This window comes from Chiloscyllium plagiosum, chromosome 26, assembly GCF_004010195.1.
Source record: "Chiloscyllium plagiosum isolate BGI_BamShark_2017 chromosome 26, ASM401019v2, whole genome shotgun sequence".
In the NCBI taxonomy this organism is placed as follows: Eukaryota; Metazoa; Chordata; class Chondrichthyes; order Orectolobiformes; family Hemiscylliidae; genus Chiloscyllium; species Chiloscyllium plagiosum.
Window position 1 is genome coordinate 34,593,569 of NC_057735.1, and position 13,793 is coordinate 34,607,361.

At 36.5% G+C, this 13,793-nt stretch overlaps 1 protein-coding gene across 3 annotated transcripts in view; it reads right to left on the reverse strand.

Moving 5' to 3' along the window:
• Positions 1-4,728: 4,728 nt before the first annotated feature.
• Positions 4,729-13,793, reverse strand: part of LOC122563241 (protein phosphatase 1 regulatory subunit 12B-like) — a 282,450-nt gene continuing 273,385 nt past the window's right edge. For all 3 annotated transcript variants that reach the window (XM_043716857.1, XM_043716856.1, XM_043716858.1), the window contains one exon: positions 4,729-11,572. In XM_043716857.1, the coding sequence (XP_043572792.1) occupies positions 11,486-11,572 (87 nt within the window). In that variant the 3' untranslated portion in view covers positions 4,729-11,485. The remainder of the gene's footprint in view (positions 11,573-13,793) is intronic.

The following is a 13,793-nucleotide window of genomic DNA, read 5'->3' on the forward strand; positions in this document are numbered from 1 at the left end:
ATTAAAAATGCAGCTTTCTGGTGAGTTTTTGATTCCATTTACTGCTATCTGCCCACAAATGCAATCTATCGCACATCTGTTGCAACTATTAACATTGTGGATAGTTTAACTTTCCATGAGGGCCTGGGAGAGGCAGCTGTAGATGGTGTTGATCACTGCATCCCTCCCCCAAAAGACCTTGTCAACTCAACACCTCCATCCAACCCTTTCTTCTGAGGGAGTCTGAAGGTTGATGATGCATTCATTGTACTGAAACTTAAGCTTTTGATGAGATTTTTAAACAGAGGTACAGACCATCAAAGCTGAGAGATTTTGCTCAACCTATAAGACATTTCAACCCACTGTGAAAAGGTGTTTCAGGTCCTGTGTGACCTTTCTTCAGAACTCAAAGGTACCAGACATTACAAATTAGCCAATTTCATAAGACGCTGGGCTAGACTAAGCCACAGAAAACCAGAACATGAGATTAAAAACCCTTACGAATCCTGGGAGGATTTGTGGACCCCCTTTCAGTCAAGTAACACAATAGCTATGTTACAACAACATCTTTCCTGAGTTTTCTTTTAAAATAGAGATGGGCATGAAAGATTTGGCTTCCTTATTTTCTTTTGCCAAGAGAACAAATTACATATTTTTGTATCTTATCACAATGAATCTGTAATATGCTTCTTCCTGTTGGTTGGTAATCGGTTGTATTCCTCTCGTGCTCCCCAATTTTGTTTTACTAGGAAATTTGGGTGTGCTTACAGCTCCAAAGTGGGATTTGTAAGGTTGGTCTATGGGCTCTTTATCAGTCACTAAAATCAGATTACAGGAATTGACCTGAATTTCAAATAATGCTTACCACTCTGGAAAGAATGAACCTACAGCAATATTGTTTGGGTTTGCCAGAGAGACGTTTTGATAGCAGGATATAGTCAGCCATTGTAACACGAGCTGGATATTACATTCTGATGGAAATGCTTGGGAGTTTGACTAAGATGATGTGTTCTTAAAAGTTTAATCTGTTTATGAAATAATGCAATTCATGAAGTGAAAATAAAACTTGAAGGTAGTTGGGAAGTACAGCTGGCGTAAGATTTTAGATCAAAACGTTCATTTATAAATAACCAAGGAAATAAATGTGTGATTATATCAAGATACAAGAGTATAAACTTGTTGCACAGAAGTTTTCCCCATAATGTAAGAATATGCAGGAAACCAGAGTATCTCTCCAATTTCCAGAGGTCTGGAAAATTGTCTTTCTCTTGGAAGTAAGAGAAACAAGAGACAAAGGCAGGCTGCATACTTTGTATAAATTCACAGTAATCTGTGTTAGCCCCACTCAAGTAGCTGACTAGTTGTCAACTCCTGAAACCTCAGTCTTTTTCACGGAGATGAAGCAGAGACCATGCACACCAGCTTCAACTACTGTAATGGTCTTTTCAATGGAGCAAGTATTTCCCTGTATCACAGTGAACATCACACCAACAACCAATATTACAATAAAGCTCAATTTGCAATTAAGCTTGTGTAAGCAGCAACCTGAAATGTAGAAAATAACTGGTACATTTATCTACATAAGCACTCCTTGCAGTAATTTATTGTTCATGAATGGCTGTGAAAAACACAATTACTACCAACTAACCCCAGTGTCTTGTTGCAAACACATTTCAATTGCAGAGATAATCAAACAGTCAATATTGCACATTTGTCTGCTTTAACACTCCAGTTTTCTTAAATGAATGGTACCCATATTTACCGAAGATGAGTTGACAAAAAAAAGTTTATAGTAGGTTTTGTTCTTTTAGAATATTTTATAACCCTACAGTATTGAAAGTAGAACTCAGCTTCCCCCCCCCCTCACAAAATAATCAATTAGGCACATCAAGTTCTCACTTCCACTGATTTATGGTGTTGAAAACACTGAGCTAGCAACTAGCCTATCATATAAAAGTAAAACATTTTTTAAAAAGACTAATATGCAGCATGGAATGCTAGAAAAGAATATTTTGCTCCGAAAGATCTAAGTTGATAATGTGAACCAATACAAACATTGTGTTATGTTTGATACATTTAAAGACAAGTCTTTTGAGGCAAAAGTTTCATATTGTAAAATCGCTTATCCGAACAAATCAATGCTCCAACCTAAATTGCACTCCAAATCTTTTGATGAATTATGTTTTTTTAAAAACAGGAACAGAGAAAATCTTAGTGCTATAACAGCGACAAATTCAGCCTGTTGTGTCTGTGCCAGCTCTTTGATTGAATACAAAACTTTACTGTCTGATCTCTCCTTCTTGCTGTGCATTTAGCTTTGCTTCAATTATCTTATAAAGAATAATAATCTGGCTTCATTTTTTGTTTCAAGAAGTTTTCCTTAAATTGCAGTAATTAAACAAAAATAGGTCAGAGATAAAACAGCAGCAAGATCAACTCGCAGTCTAACAAGCTGCATGCCATCAAGGGCAAAGAAACAAATACGAAGGTACCATCAATCCAGACCCGATATTCCCACACTATAGCTATTTTGAACTGCCTCACCAAGCTCAGAATGCATCAACTGAACGTCAATTCCTAGAATTAGACAAAACATGCCATATATTACGGAAGTCAAAATTAGTTTAACTTGCATGTAGTTCGCATTCCATTCCAATTTTGGTAGAGGCTTTCCTTTGCAAATTTCTTTTACATTCTTTATTTTAAATATTGTTTGTAAGGATTTATGAATACATTTTAAAGTACGTTCAAGTGGACAAGGACAAATTCTTATGCAATATGACTGTCTTTTTGAGGTTCAAAGAAGTTTTAAAAAAACCCTAAAAAGAATCATACAATGAAGCAATGTTAATCCTGGACTTTCACCAGTTTTTCTGCACAAAACTCCAGAAAATAGGTTGTCACTTCTTATGGAAACAAATAATGATAATGGGGCAGGCTATTCGCAAGCTAGCCATTTTGCCAATGTACAACGAAATAATGCATAGGGACCTTGCAGAATTCCCATCATAGCACACTCCAAAGGAACTGAAAAGAAAATTGAATTTTACAGTGGGCAATTCTGCTACGCTTGGAACCCTACAAAGGTCTCCACAAAACTGGATACTTCAGACAGTTCCAAAGAAATTAAATTATAGAGTTATTCACAAAAAGTTAAATTATTAAATACACCGTGTGACTCTTGTGTTCAAATGACTCTATTACCTTCTACATCCTGGAGTGACAGAGGCTGAGGGTGACCTTATGAAATCATGAGGGGCATGGAGAGGATAAATAGACAAAGTCTTTTCTCTGGGGTGGGGGAGTGCAGAACTGGAGGGCATAGGTTTAGGGTGAGAGGGGAAAGATATAAAAGAGACCTAAGGGGCAACATTTTCACGCAGAGGGTGGTACGTGTATGGAACGAGCTGCCAGAGGAATTGGTGGAGGCTAGTATAATTGCAACATTTAAAAGACATCTGGATGGGTATATGAATAGGAAGGGTTTGGAGAGAAATGGGCCAGGTGCTGGCAAGTGGGACTAGAGATTGGGTTGGGATAGCTGGTCGGCATGGATGGGTCGGACTGAAGGGTCTGTTTCCATGCTGTACATCTCTATGACTCTATCCCTTATATATACCTCTCCCCGGAGCTAAATGCTGTGAAAGGGGAGTGTGATTTGCCTTCCTTCAACACTCTATGCTTCAGAAGTATGGCTAAGCATTTTCGAGGGAGACCTGAATGGAATCTCCATTCAGAAATGCAGAGTTCCCTTCTTTCAGTAAAACCAGACTGGAGTGGGAAACTTTGTGAGATCACCAATCACTAAGAAAACCTGGCCCACTATTAGGAATTTCACTTTCCCGTAAATGGCTTAGAATAGTTACTAGATGGATTAAAAGTGACAATTTGAAAGCTAATTTCCTGAATCAAAGTATCAGTTCAGAAATAAGAATGACAGAATTCCTTATTGTGGAAGCAGGCCATTCAGCAAGCCATTGAAGTGTGTCAAAAGTGTGGTGCCCTGAAGTGTGTCCCAACCAGGCCCACTTTGACAATTTTCTAATTCACAAAATTGTTAGTATTTAACATTTAATTGTAGTTTTAAAAAATATTGAACTGGGATAAGAAATCTAATTGATACTGACAAAGTTACTATTTTGTCAGATCAATCCTACTGAGAGTTTAAGTTGGGTAAGTGACCGAATCTGCAGTTCACTCAGAGACAATAATCTGAGGTGTGAAACAAATGTCTGGACAATTAATAATGTCTACGACATATAGATTGGTAAAGCTGGAGTCATGCAAACCAAATAACTGCTAGGTTTGATCTCTAGTTTGTGCAAAATTAGCAGACTGCAACAGGTTCATAAAACCATCAACACCTTGGTCTCTCAATAGTCAAAACTAGGGCTGAAACTTGCTACTTTAATGAGATACCAGGGGGCTGTTATCACCAGTGCTTCAACTGTCAATATATGCCTGCGTCTTCAACAGAGAAGATAAAGAAAATCTCAGTAGCAATGCACATATAGATTGTTGAGCAAATTAGTATAACATGTTCAAACCCTCAAAAAGATGATGACTCATATTCCTTCATGGATAAGCAGCACTTAATTTGAAGGAAAAATCCCACTATAAGCTTTTCAAGACCTCTGAAGTTTATTTTTGCATCAGGTTCAAACACTGACCTCAGTAAGATAAAGTGCCTTATTCTAAATAACAATATTCTAAATAACATACAACTATATAAAAATCAAGGTGCACACAAATATTTAAAATTCATTTATTTATATTCAACAAAATACATTTTTGACATATTATTGAAGCCAGTTTCATGCAGATACAAGATGTGAACAACTCTGTAGGCAGATGAGATCTCAATACACAGATCAATAAATAAACTTCATAAAGTCTGAACAGCCAAAGTTAACTCCACACAATTATTTCTTTAAAACATACAGACGTCAACCACACTTAACAGCCTGCAGTGCACCAATGTCCAAAGATGAGCTCCAAGTGTTTTCATCACATCTATTGAAAGAATGTTAAAATGCCAACAAAAGAAAAACAATGAACTTGTTTGCAAAATGGACATAAACAAGTGTTGGTCAATAGTTTAAAAGAACATTCTAAACTTGCAAGTAATGATAAACTAGACATTTTACACTAATTTATACAAATGTGTAATTAACATTTATTATGAATTTGCTTCATCATATAGGTATGCTGATTTTGACAGCACAAAAGATCAGAGTAAATTCTTTCACCTAACAATCTGGATTGTATGATAAAAGATTTCCATTAGGTCATGCAACTGGTGCAATGCAAGCCCTCAGCACTTTTTAATTCAGGTCAAAAATCAAACATCTATCAGGTTTCTGATAAAGAAAAACTTTGAAACAGTTTTACACTTTTAGATGTTGATTGAGAATGTATTTTCAGTAATGTATTTTCTATTTTCAACTTCCAGCATTCCTTTTCTCCTTTAATTCTCCACTTGAAAACCCAATATCAAGCAAATCATTAAGTGACCAAAGATTAATCAGTTTGATGGAAAATTAATTCAACATTTATTGTTGAAAGATATGGTGTGGGGAGGGAAATTATGTTCTCTGTGTATAAATGCTTTGTGGGCACTTAAAGTATTTACTGAGAATAACATTTAAATATTACATCCTTTCTCTTGAAACTGAAATATAGATATTGGCAGTGCCTACTAATTCCGGGTTATAGCATAAGCTCTTTTGAGTCAATTTCAACAAATATAGCATTAACACAAACCACAAATTTCCCTGCAGTCTTCTTAATATCCTAATGATTTGATGCTTTCAAGGGATAAACCCAGATCTTTAACAAATTAATGAGAATTATGTTTTTTGACAGTAGCCACTTCAACATTACCATCATTGATGATAAAGGCAAAAACCATCAAAATTTCTTTAAACAAAGACTACGCTCCTTAGCATGTAACGATTCTTGCCAAGAAATAACAGAATGACAAGTTATCCATTCCAGCAATAGGTTTATTAGCAAAATTCAATTCAGGAATCAACATATTTCAAATTCTTTGTTTGACAGAGAGTCTTCGACTTAAGATATATTATCAATGGGTTAGACAGTGCTATTAATGTCAGCAGTTGCCATAGGCCAGCTGAGACACACAAAAAGTTCACTTCTTTATCTGGTAATGGGCCTAGAAATGATGCCAATAGGAATTCAGTGAGTATGTTTTGGGATTGTATGATTAAATTATACCTTAAAATTACATCCATTCCTGAACAAAATTTGTATTAGTTTTAGGCCAGTAATGGGTCAACTGGCATGGAGTTCATGTAGGTGTATAAGAAGTTGGGTCACTAGACAGCAGTGCAAAGTTCATCATGGCCGCTGGGGAACTGAAGAACAGTTAAAAATATTTGTAATTTAAAAAAATTAGTTGAATGATTATCATTGCTGATCATATCAGACTGGCATTAAAAACCCAACTGGTTCACTAATGTCTTTTAGGGAGGAAAACCTGCTTATAATGATTGCCTTATTAGCTACTCCAGGCTTACAGCAATGCCATTGAATCGTAAATGATCATCTGAAGTGGCCAAGCAAATCACTCAAACAGGCAGCTCATTAGCACATTTTCAAGGGCAGTTAGGGATGAACAATAATTGCAGGCATCCCATGATAGATATTAGAAATCTTAACAACTGTACTTACCAAATTGCAATGTTGCTATTTATAGTGGTGACATTTTTGACATGGTCTTAGAATGAGGCTTTCATATCCTAAATGCATTCATAGCTCCATTTATTAGTACTCTCAATAAGACAATCTACTGGAAACTAAACCAACATTTATGTGATTTAGGATCCTGCAGACCCAAACCCCAATGTCTTGGAATCACGAAGTGTGGAAATTACAATTTGAAACTATATTCTGCCTGCATATATATGTATATCTGGGCATCAAGCCAGTCATCCACAATATCAGCTCACAGACATTTATTTACATATCATTTATGCTGTCAGTTGCTAGAGATCAAACCTTGTTTTTATTTGTGCCTTAACTTAGCCCCTTGAGACAGTTAATATATATATTTTAATACATACATTAATATAAATATGCAAACTAACTTTTTTTAAAGAGTGAGTGCAACACATCACATCTGAATTTTTCCTTAAGTCAGAATATGAAGAAATGACTGGAGGGAGCGTATTCTGCAAAGGCTATCAGCTCGGAACACATTCTGGCAACATTATTGAAACCATGTGGTCCAAAATTAGCTATGTACCTTGCCAAGCTGATCCGGTACTGTTACAACACTGGCGTACACCCAGCAATGTGGAGGATTGTCCACATATGTCCTGTCCACAAAAAGCAGAACAAATCCAAGCCAACCAATTATCATCCTACCGATTAAAGTTATGGATGTTGACAGTGAATGCAAGTGGCATTCACCCAAAGGTAACCAGTTCACTTGATGCTCAGCTTGGGTTACACTGGGCTCACTCAGCTCCTGAACTCATTACAACCTTGATCCAAATATGGACAAAAGAGTTGAATACAAGGAGGGAAGAAAGGGTTACAATCCAACATTCAAGGCAGAATTTGGGCAAATCCAGCATCAAGGAGCCTTTGCAAAGCTGGAGTCAATAGGAATCAGGGGAAAATTCTATACTGGTTAGAGTCATTCCTGACACAACAAAAGATGGTTGTGGTGTTGGAGTTTGAACACCTCAGTCCAAGGACATCACTGCAGGAATTCCTCAGAGTACTGTCTTTGGCCCAGCCATCTTCAGCTGCTTCAAGGACTTTATCTACATAAAGTCAAAGATGGGGTGTTTGCTGATGACTGCACAATATTCAGAGTTATTTGAACCTTCTCAGATATTGAAGCAGTATATGTATGCAGCAAGACTGTGACAACATCCAGATTTGGGCTGGTAGTGGCAACTAACATTTGAACCACATAGTGCCAGGCAATGACTATCTCCAACAAGAGAGGAGCCAAACAGTGGCACTTGACATTAATATCACCGAATTTCCTATTATCCTAGGGTCGACCATTGACCAGAAACTGAACTGTACCTGCAATATAAATACCATGGCAACAACAGCAGCTAAGAGGCTAGAAACTCTGCTGAGCAACTCATCATCCAATTCTCTAATGCCTGTCTACAATCTAAAACGCACAAGTCAGAGTGAGCCTGTTCCACCTGTCTTATCTCCAATGCCAATCAAAAAGTTCAACACCATCCATGATGAAGCAGTGGCACTCTATCCAACAGCTACATTTATTCTCTTACAGTACCAACGCAGTAGCAGAAATGTGTACCATTCACAAGATGCACTTTAACAACTCTTGAAGACTCCATTGTACAGTACTTTCCAAACCATGACCTCTACCACCTAAAAGGACAAGCACAGCAGAATATGGGAACATCCCCAGTTCCAGGTTCCCTTCAAATTCACACCAGCTATATCACTGTTATTTCATTGATAGTGGTTCAAAATCTAGAACACCTTCCCCAGCCAGCATAATGAGTATACATACATCACATGGACTGCTGTGGTTTCAGAAGTCAGGCCATCTCCACATTCTCAAGGGCAATTACAGAGGGGCCATAAATGCTGGCTTAGTCAGTAACATACACATCCTTTGAAATTATTTAAAAAATGGTTCACAAGAGGCAAAACTGGTGTACTTTTTTTTATTAACTAAATACACTGCCTTTTACTCAAACATCATTATTTTTAATTAAACATTTACAGAATCATCTTTACAGATTCTTTAAGCACAGCTTTTGGAAGAAACTATATGAAAATTGAATAAGTGATAGACGGACAGAAATCACTGTGAGTTACTCGAGTTATTTTCAGACATCCCAGCAGTCCAGCTATGTGTCATTAGCAGTAACCCTGGAATAGGCTGCAGTGTACTAACAACTGCCAAGAAACTATGAGAAAATAACTCTTAAGGGAAACATTTTATACCCCCATTTCCTCCACAAATACTCTAACCTCACAGCTAAAAGGGCCTTGGTATCATTTAATTTTAGTTTTATCCCTCTCAATCTGATTAATTGAATCTGAACCTTTTAGTCAGCCAGCCATATTACAAGCCATCCATTATCAACCAGTCTGCCCCAGCAGACTCATTCTCCAGCTCATGTTGCAATGCAACACACCCCTACAACTAGTCTGAGTATGTGTATTTAACTTCATTCTAATTCAGTCATTTTACTTGTAATAGAAAGTCAAATTGTGAATTGTACATTGTCATTTGTAAAGGATAAAAATATTTTCTATTACTTAAATTTTTTTTTTGTTAAATGTCTGATTTACCATTTTACAAACTGCATTAATCTTGACCTGAAAATACGTTACCAGAAGGTGAATTCACTGCTAATACATTTGGTGGTACAATTAATTCTCAAGTACATTTAACTGAACCAATTCAAGTCTTAGTACATTCTTGAAGCCCAAGGGTTATTTTTCTTTAGACAATTATAAATTTAAATGGCAATCTGAAAGAGTCATGACCTCGCATCTGCACAAAACTCCTTCATAACGCATAAGAAAATGCATCCCATCTAAAGTAGAGCTTTTCAAACATTGGAACCAAAAGCACCACAAGAAGTTAATACATCGAATTCAGAGCAGTAAAGACTCACATTTAGTAAAAGCATTTGCAAAGGTAACAATTTGTTTAGTCCTTTTGATTTACATACAATAGCAGTACATTTCAAACCTGAACTCGGTGGTCTACATAACCGAAAATATGGATGTGCTTACAAGCTTTAAATAATGTGTACATTTCCCACATGTACATTTCCCAACATGGAAATGTTCAATTTATAACACTAAATTAAATCTAATAGCATATTCATAATTTTTAAAAAGGCCACCAACCGTTGCATAATGTAAATTCCCAGCAGTCTGAACTCTCCTGTGGAGATTTCATATGTACATAATCTTCATATTGTATAAAGGACTTAATAATCAGTTCCTTTGTATTTTATCCAGTAGCAACACTACTGCAAGCCCGATTTTGCACAGGATTGTTATAACTAAAAAACAGCCAATGCACTTTCAGTAAGCTGCAGGCTTGACTAAGGTAAACAAAAACACAAAACCGATGGCCTTTTCTGTATCAATGAAAATATATGTACACGCGCACACACATTTATATATAAATATATTATATATACATACACACTATATAAATATACACACTTTGATTTCAGTACCATATTATAATTGTCTATAGAGACATTTTAACTATGGAATACACAATGCAAATTACTACATTTGTCTGTGAATTCCATTAGATTAAGGTCTATACAATGTGTGTCTTTGGATGGATCCCTTCCCTGAACTTTCTTGTATTTATAGGGAGTGCTCACTGCAGAAAAGTTCTATTTTGTTTTAAATTCCTGTAGTAGTGGTGTATAAGGATACAGTATACTATTCATCATGCATTGAAAACATCAAGATAGAAAAGACATTTTTGAGTCTACGGTAAAGTTGTAATGCCCCTTATTGGTGTATGAAGTCAAGATCAAATGAAAAAAAAACAAGCATTACCCAAAGCTTTGTTTGAAATAGGTGAAGCAAAACAAAAGGTTGTCTCAAGAGCAAAATGCAAAACCAGCAGCTGTACATTAAAATACATGTTTGAACCAGCCTTGCTACACAACTCTAATATGAACCAGCTTTTTGTTTTGAACTTGGCGCTTAGATGCAAATTGCAGGTGGCGACTGCTGACAGAGAGAAAAAAAAATCACACAGCTACAGAGACACAACCCAAGTTTTTGGACTATATTAGAGCTTGGTCAATAAACCAAGTTACAAAAATTGCAAAACAAAATCAAAATTCACTGTTAATAATGAAGGCAGAAGTAAAGTGAAATAAAGGCAGTGAATCTCATGAGTATCACATTAAAATAATAAAACCGCATATTGCACTTTAATTAATACTTACTGTACCATACAGTCTAGCTGATGGTTTTTAATTTTAAAAAAGAAATAAGCCATGGTTCTGCAGTGATTTTAATTACTGTGCAAAGAAGCGAATACTGCATAATCAAAGATCCTTTCCAACACACAGCTAAAGTGAAGTGCACCGTTAACATGATTGAGCTGATGTCATAGTGGAAGGCATTTCTTAAAGCCATTCTTGAAAGACTTCAAATTGCAGCTTGATTTCAAGAAGCTACAAACATCCCCTTAACAAACAGATACCTGGAACTTTAAAAAGTAATTCAGAACTTTCACCCTAACATTTCTTGTAAACAAGGCTGTTCGAACACGTGAATAATGACCTTATAGTTGGTGAATAAGATCATAGTTTGATGAACATTTATAGATAACATATGCAGGGAGAAAGCCACAAACAGGTAAGATATAAACAGAAGCTTCCCCCACTTCTGAGGAAACTGCTTCTTTACTGTGATGGTTCTTTCACAGAGCAAGCAGACTGTTTCAGCTGATCTGGCTTTCTTTGCCTCCTGCTCAGAGAGACTGCCTTCATTTTGACAGTTTACTAATTACTCGGATTAGTGCGCCATTCTCGTCTTTCAGCCTTTGGTTGTCTGATTTCAGCTCTGTTAAAACCTGCAAGAAAAACATATAGTTAAGAATATTCTCAAAATTTGAGTTCAAGTTTTCTTTTATTCAACCTCTACCTCCTACAAATAACAGAACACTCATCAACTATCTCAAAACAGGTAAATAAGCTCTAAGTACTTCTGGGATTTTTGCTGTTTGGAACTCAATTGGCAGCTCTAGAGGGTCAGTGTGGACTCGGTAGGCTGAACGGCCTGCTTCCACACCACAGGGATTCTATGACTCCACGAAGTAAAGCAACACACATTTTAAGCCATGAAATGAACAGAAAACTGAAACACTAACTGGATCAGAAGAGAATTTTCCTGATAGTATAAAATTTCTCTTCAAAAGAAACACAATTAACTAAATTGAATGACATTACAAAACTGATTTAAGTTTCTGGGAGCATATTCTAAATTATACATCACTGAAACTTTTACCATTATTCTTGGAAACAACTGTGCATATTTGCAAAACATCTTACTGCATTTCTATTGTGGAAGACTACAACAAGAGAGAAACAAATTCACAGTAACAAGGTCTCATGACTGAGTTGATTAGATTAGATTCCCTACAGTGTGGAAACAGGCCCTTCAGGCAAACTAGTCCACACCGACCCTCCGAAGAGTAACCCACCCAGACCCATTTCCCTCAGACTAATGCACCTAGTGCTACGGGCAATTTAGCATGGCCAATTCACCTGACCTGCACATCTTTGAACTGTGGGAGGAAACCGGAGCACCCGGAGGAAACCCATGCGGACCTGGGGAGAATGTGCAAATTCCACATGGACAGTCGCCCGAGGCTGGAATCGAACCTGGGACCCTGGTGCTGTGAGGCAGCAGTGCTAACTACTGAGCCACTGTGCCCTCTCGGAGTTCAAGTCTACTAAATCCATCTGCTTCAGCAGCAACCTCATACGCTGCCCAAATAAGATGCAAGCCTAGACAGCAAGAAAATATGGTAAATACCTGTGTGAAGTGGACCAATAAATCACATGAATCTCAACTGTGGGAATTTCTATTTCACCTATTTGCTACGGCTTATATTCTGTCCATGCCAAACTTGGATGAAATGACCCACTGCTTAAATAAAAGGGATAAGTCACAACTCAGCAACTGAGTGGTAAACATTTTAAGACAATCAAAAGGTGAAGATAATTTATGGATGATAAACCATGTCTGTTTTATAAATTGCAAACTGTAAGAGATGACTAAAGCACTTCTAAATCTGTTGTACATCATGAAACATGTCTTCTATGGTTGCATAAGCATTGCAGAAACATTATCTGAGAGGTTGGCTTCCATTTGGCACTCAATAATCCTAGCACAATACTCAAATGGCATTATCAACTTGAACTGCCAAACTAAAAAGAAAATAGCTTGTAGATAGTGCCCAAAAACTGTGTCAATCAATATTTCACACAAAAAAAGCGCCCGTTTCCATTCTATCTGCAACTCTTCCACATCAAGTGTAAATATAGACTACTTTGCTGTTCTTTTGTATGTAATGAACTTCTGAAATCGGAACAGAAATAGACCAATTTGACCTGTTCCATGTAGTACTATATTTATTAATTGTACAGAATTCCAGATAAAACTATTACTATTATCGTATTTTAAAACCTATTTTATTGGATGTAGATTGATTTCAAATAACTACCATAAGAAGCCATTTTGGACTACTGCCTATTGATACATAATTAATGGATGCAAGTCCTTTGACAGGAGCCTTAAGTTCATATTAGGAAGAGAATTTTAGCACAATGAGCTGAAAATAATTGCTGTCAAAGCTGACTGAATTTATTCCCTGTCACTGCAAGTAGAAGTGCACATGGCAAGAAATAAAGTCTTACAAAGTACTTGAGAACACTACCATATTAACCTGAGGTAGCACTATAAATTACCCTTAGTCTTGCCTTCAGAAAAAAAAAGTGCTAAAGAACTAAGTTGTATAATCAGCCCACAAAGGTGTACAAATTTTTCTTAAATGAACAAGGATGTGGCAACTTATCTCACCAGAACAAATTTACTTCATATGCAAGATACAGGTAAACATAACATTTGATTCTAATAATTAGAAATTAGCTTGCCCTTAAAATTAATTAGAACTTGAAATGCTTAAATTATATAATTCCTAGATACAGGAAAAAGATCTCAGCTAAAGTTATGAACAAAATATGAATCAGCGTTCTAACAGAAACAAAGCAATACAGAAATATTCATGC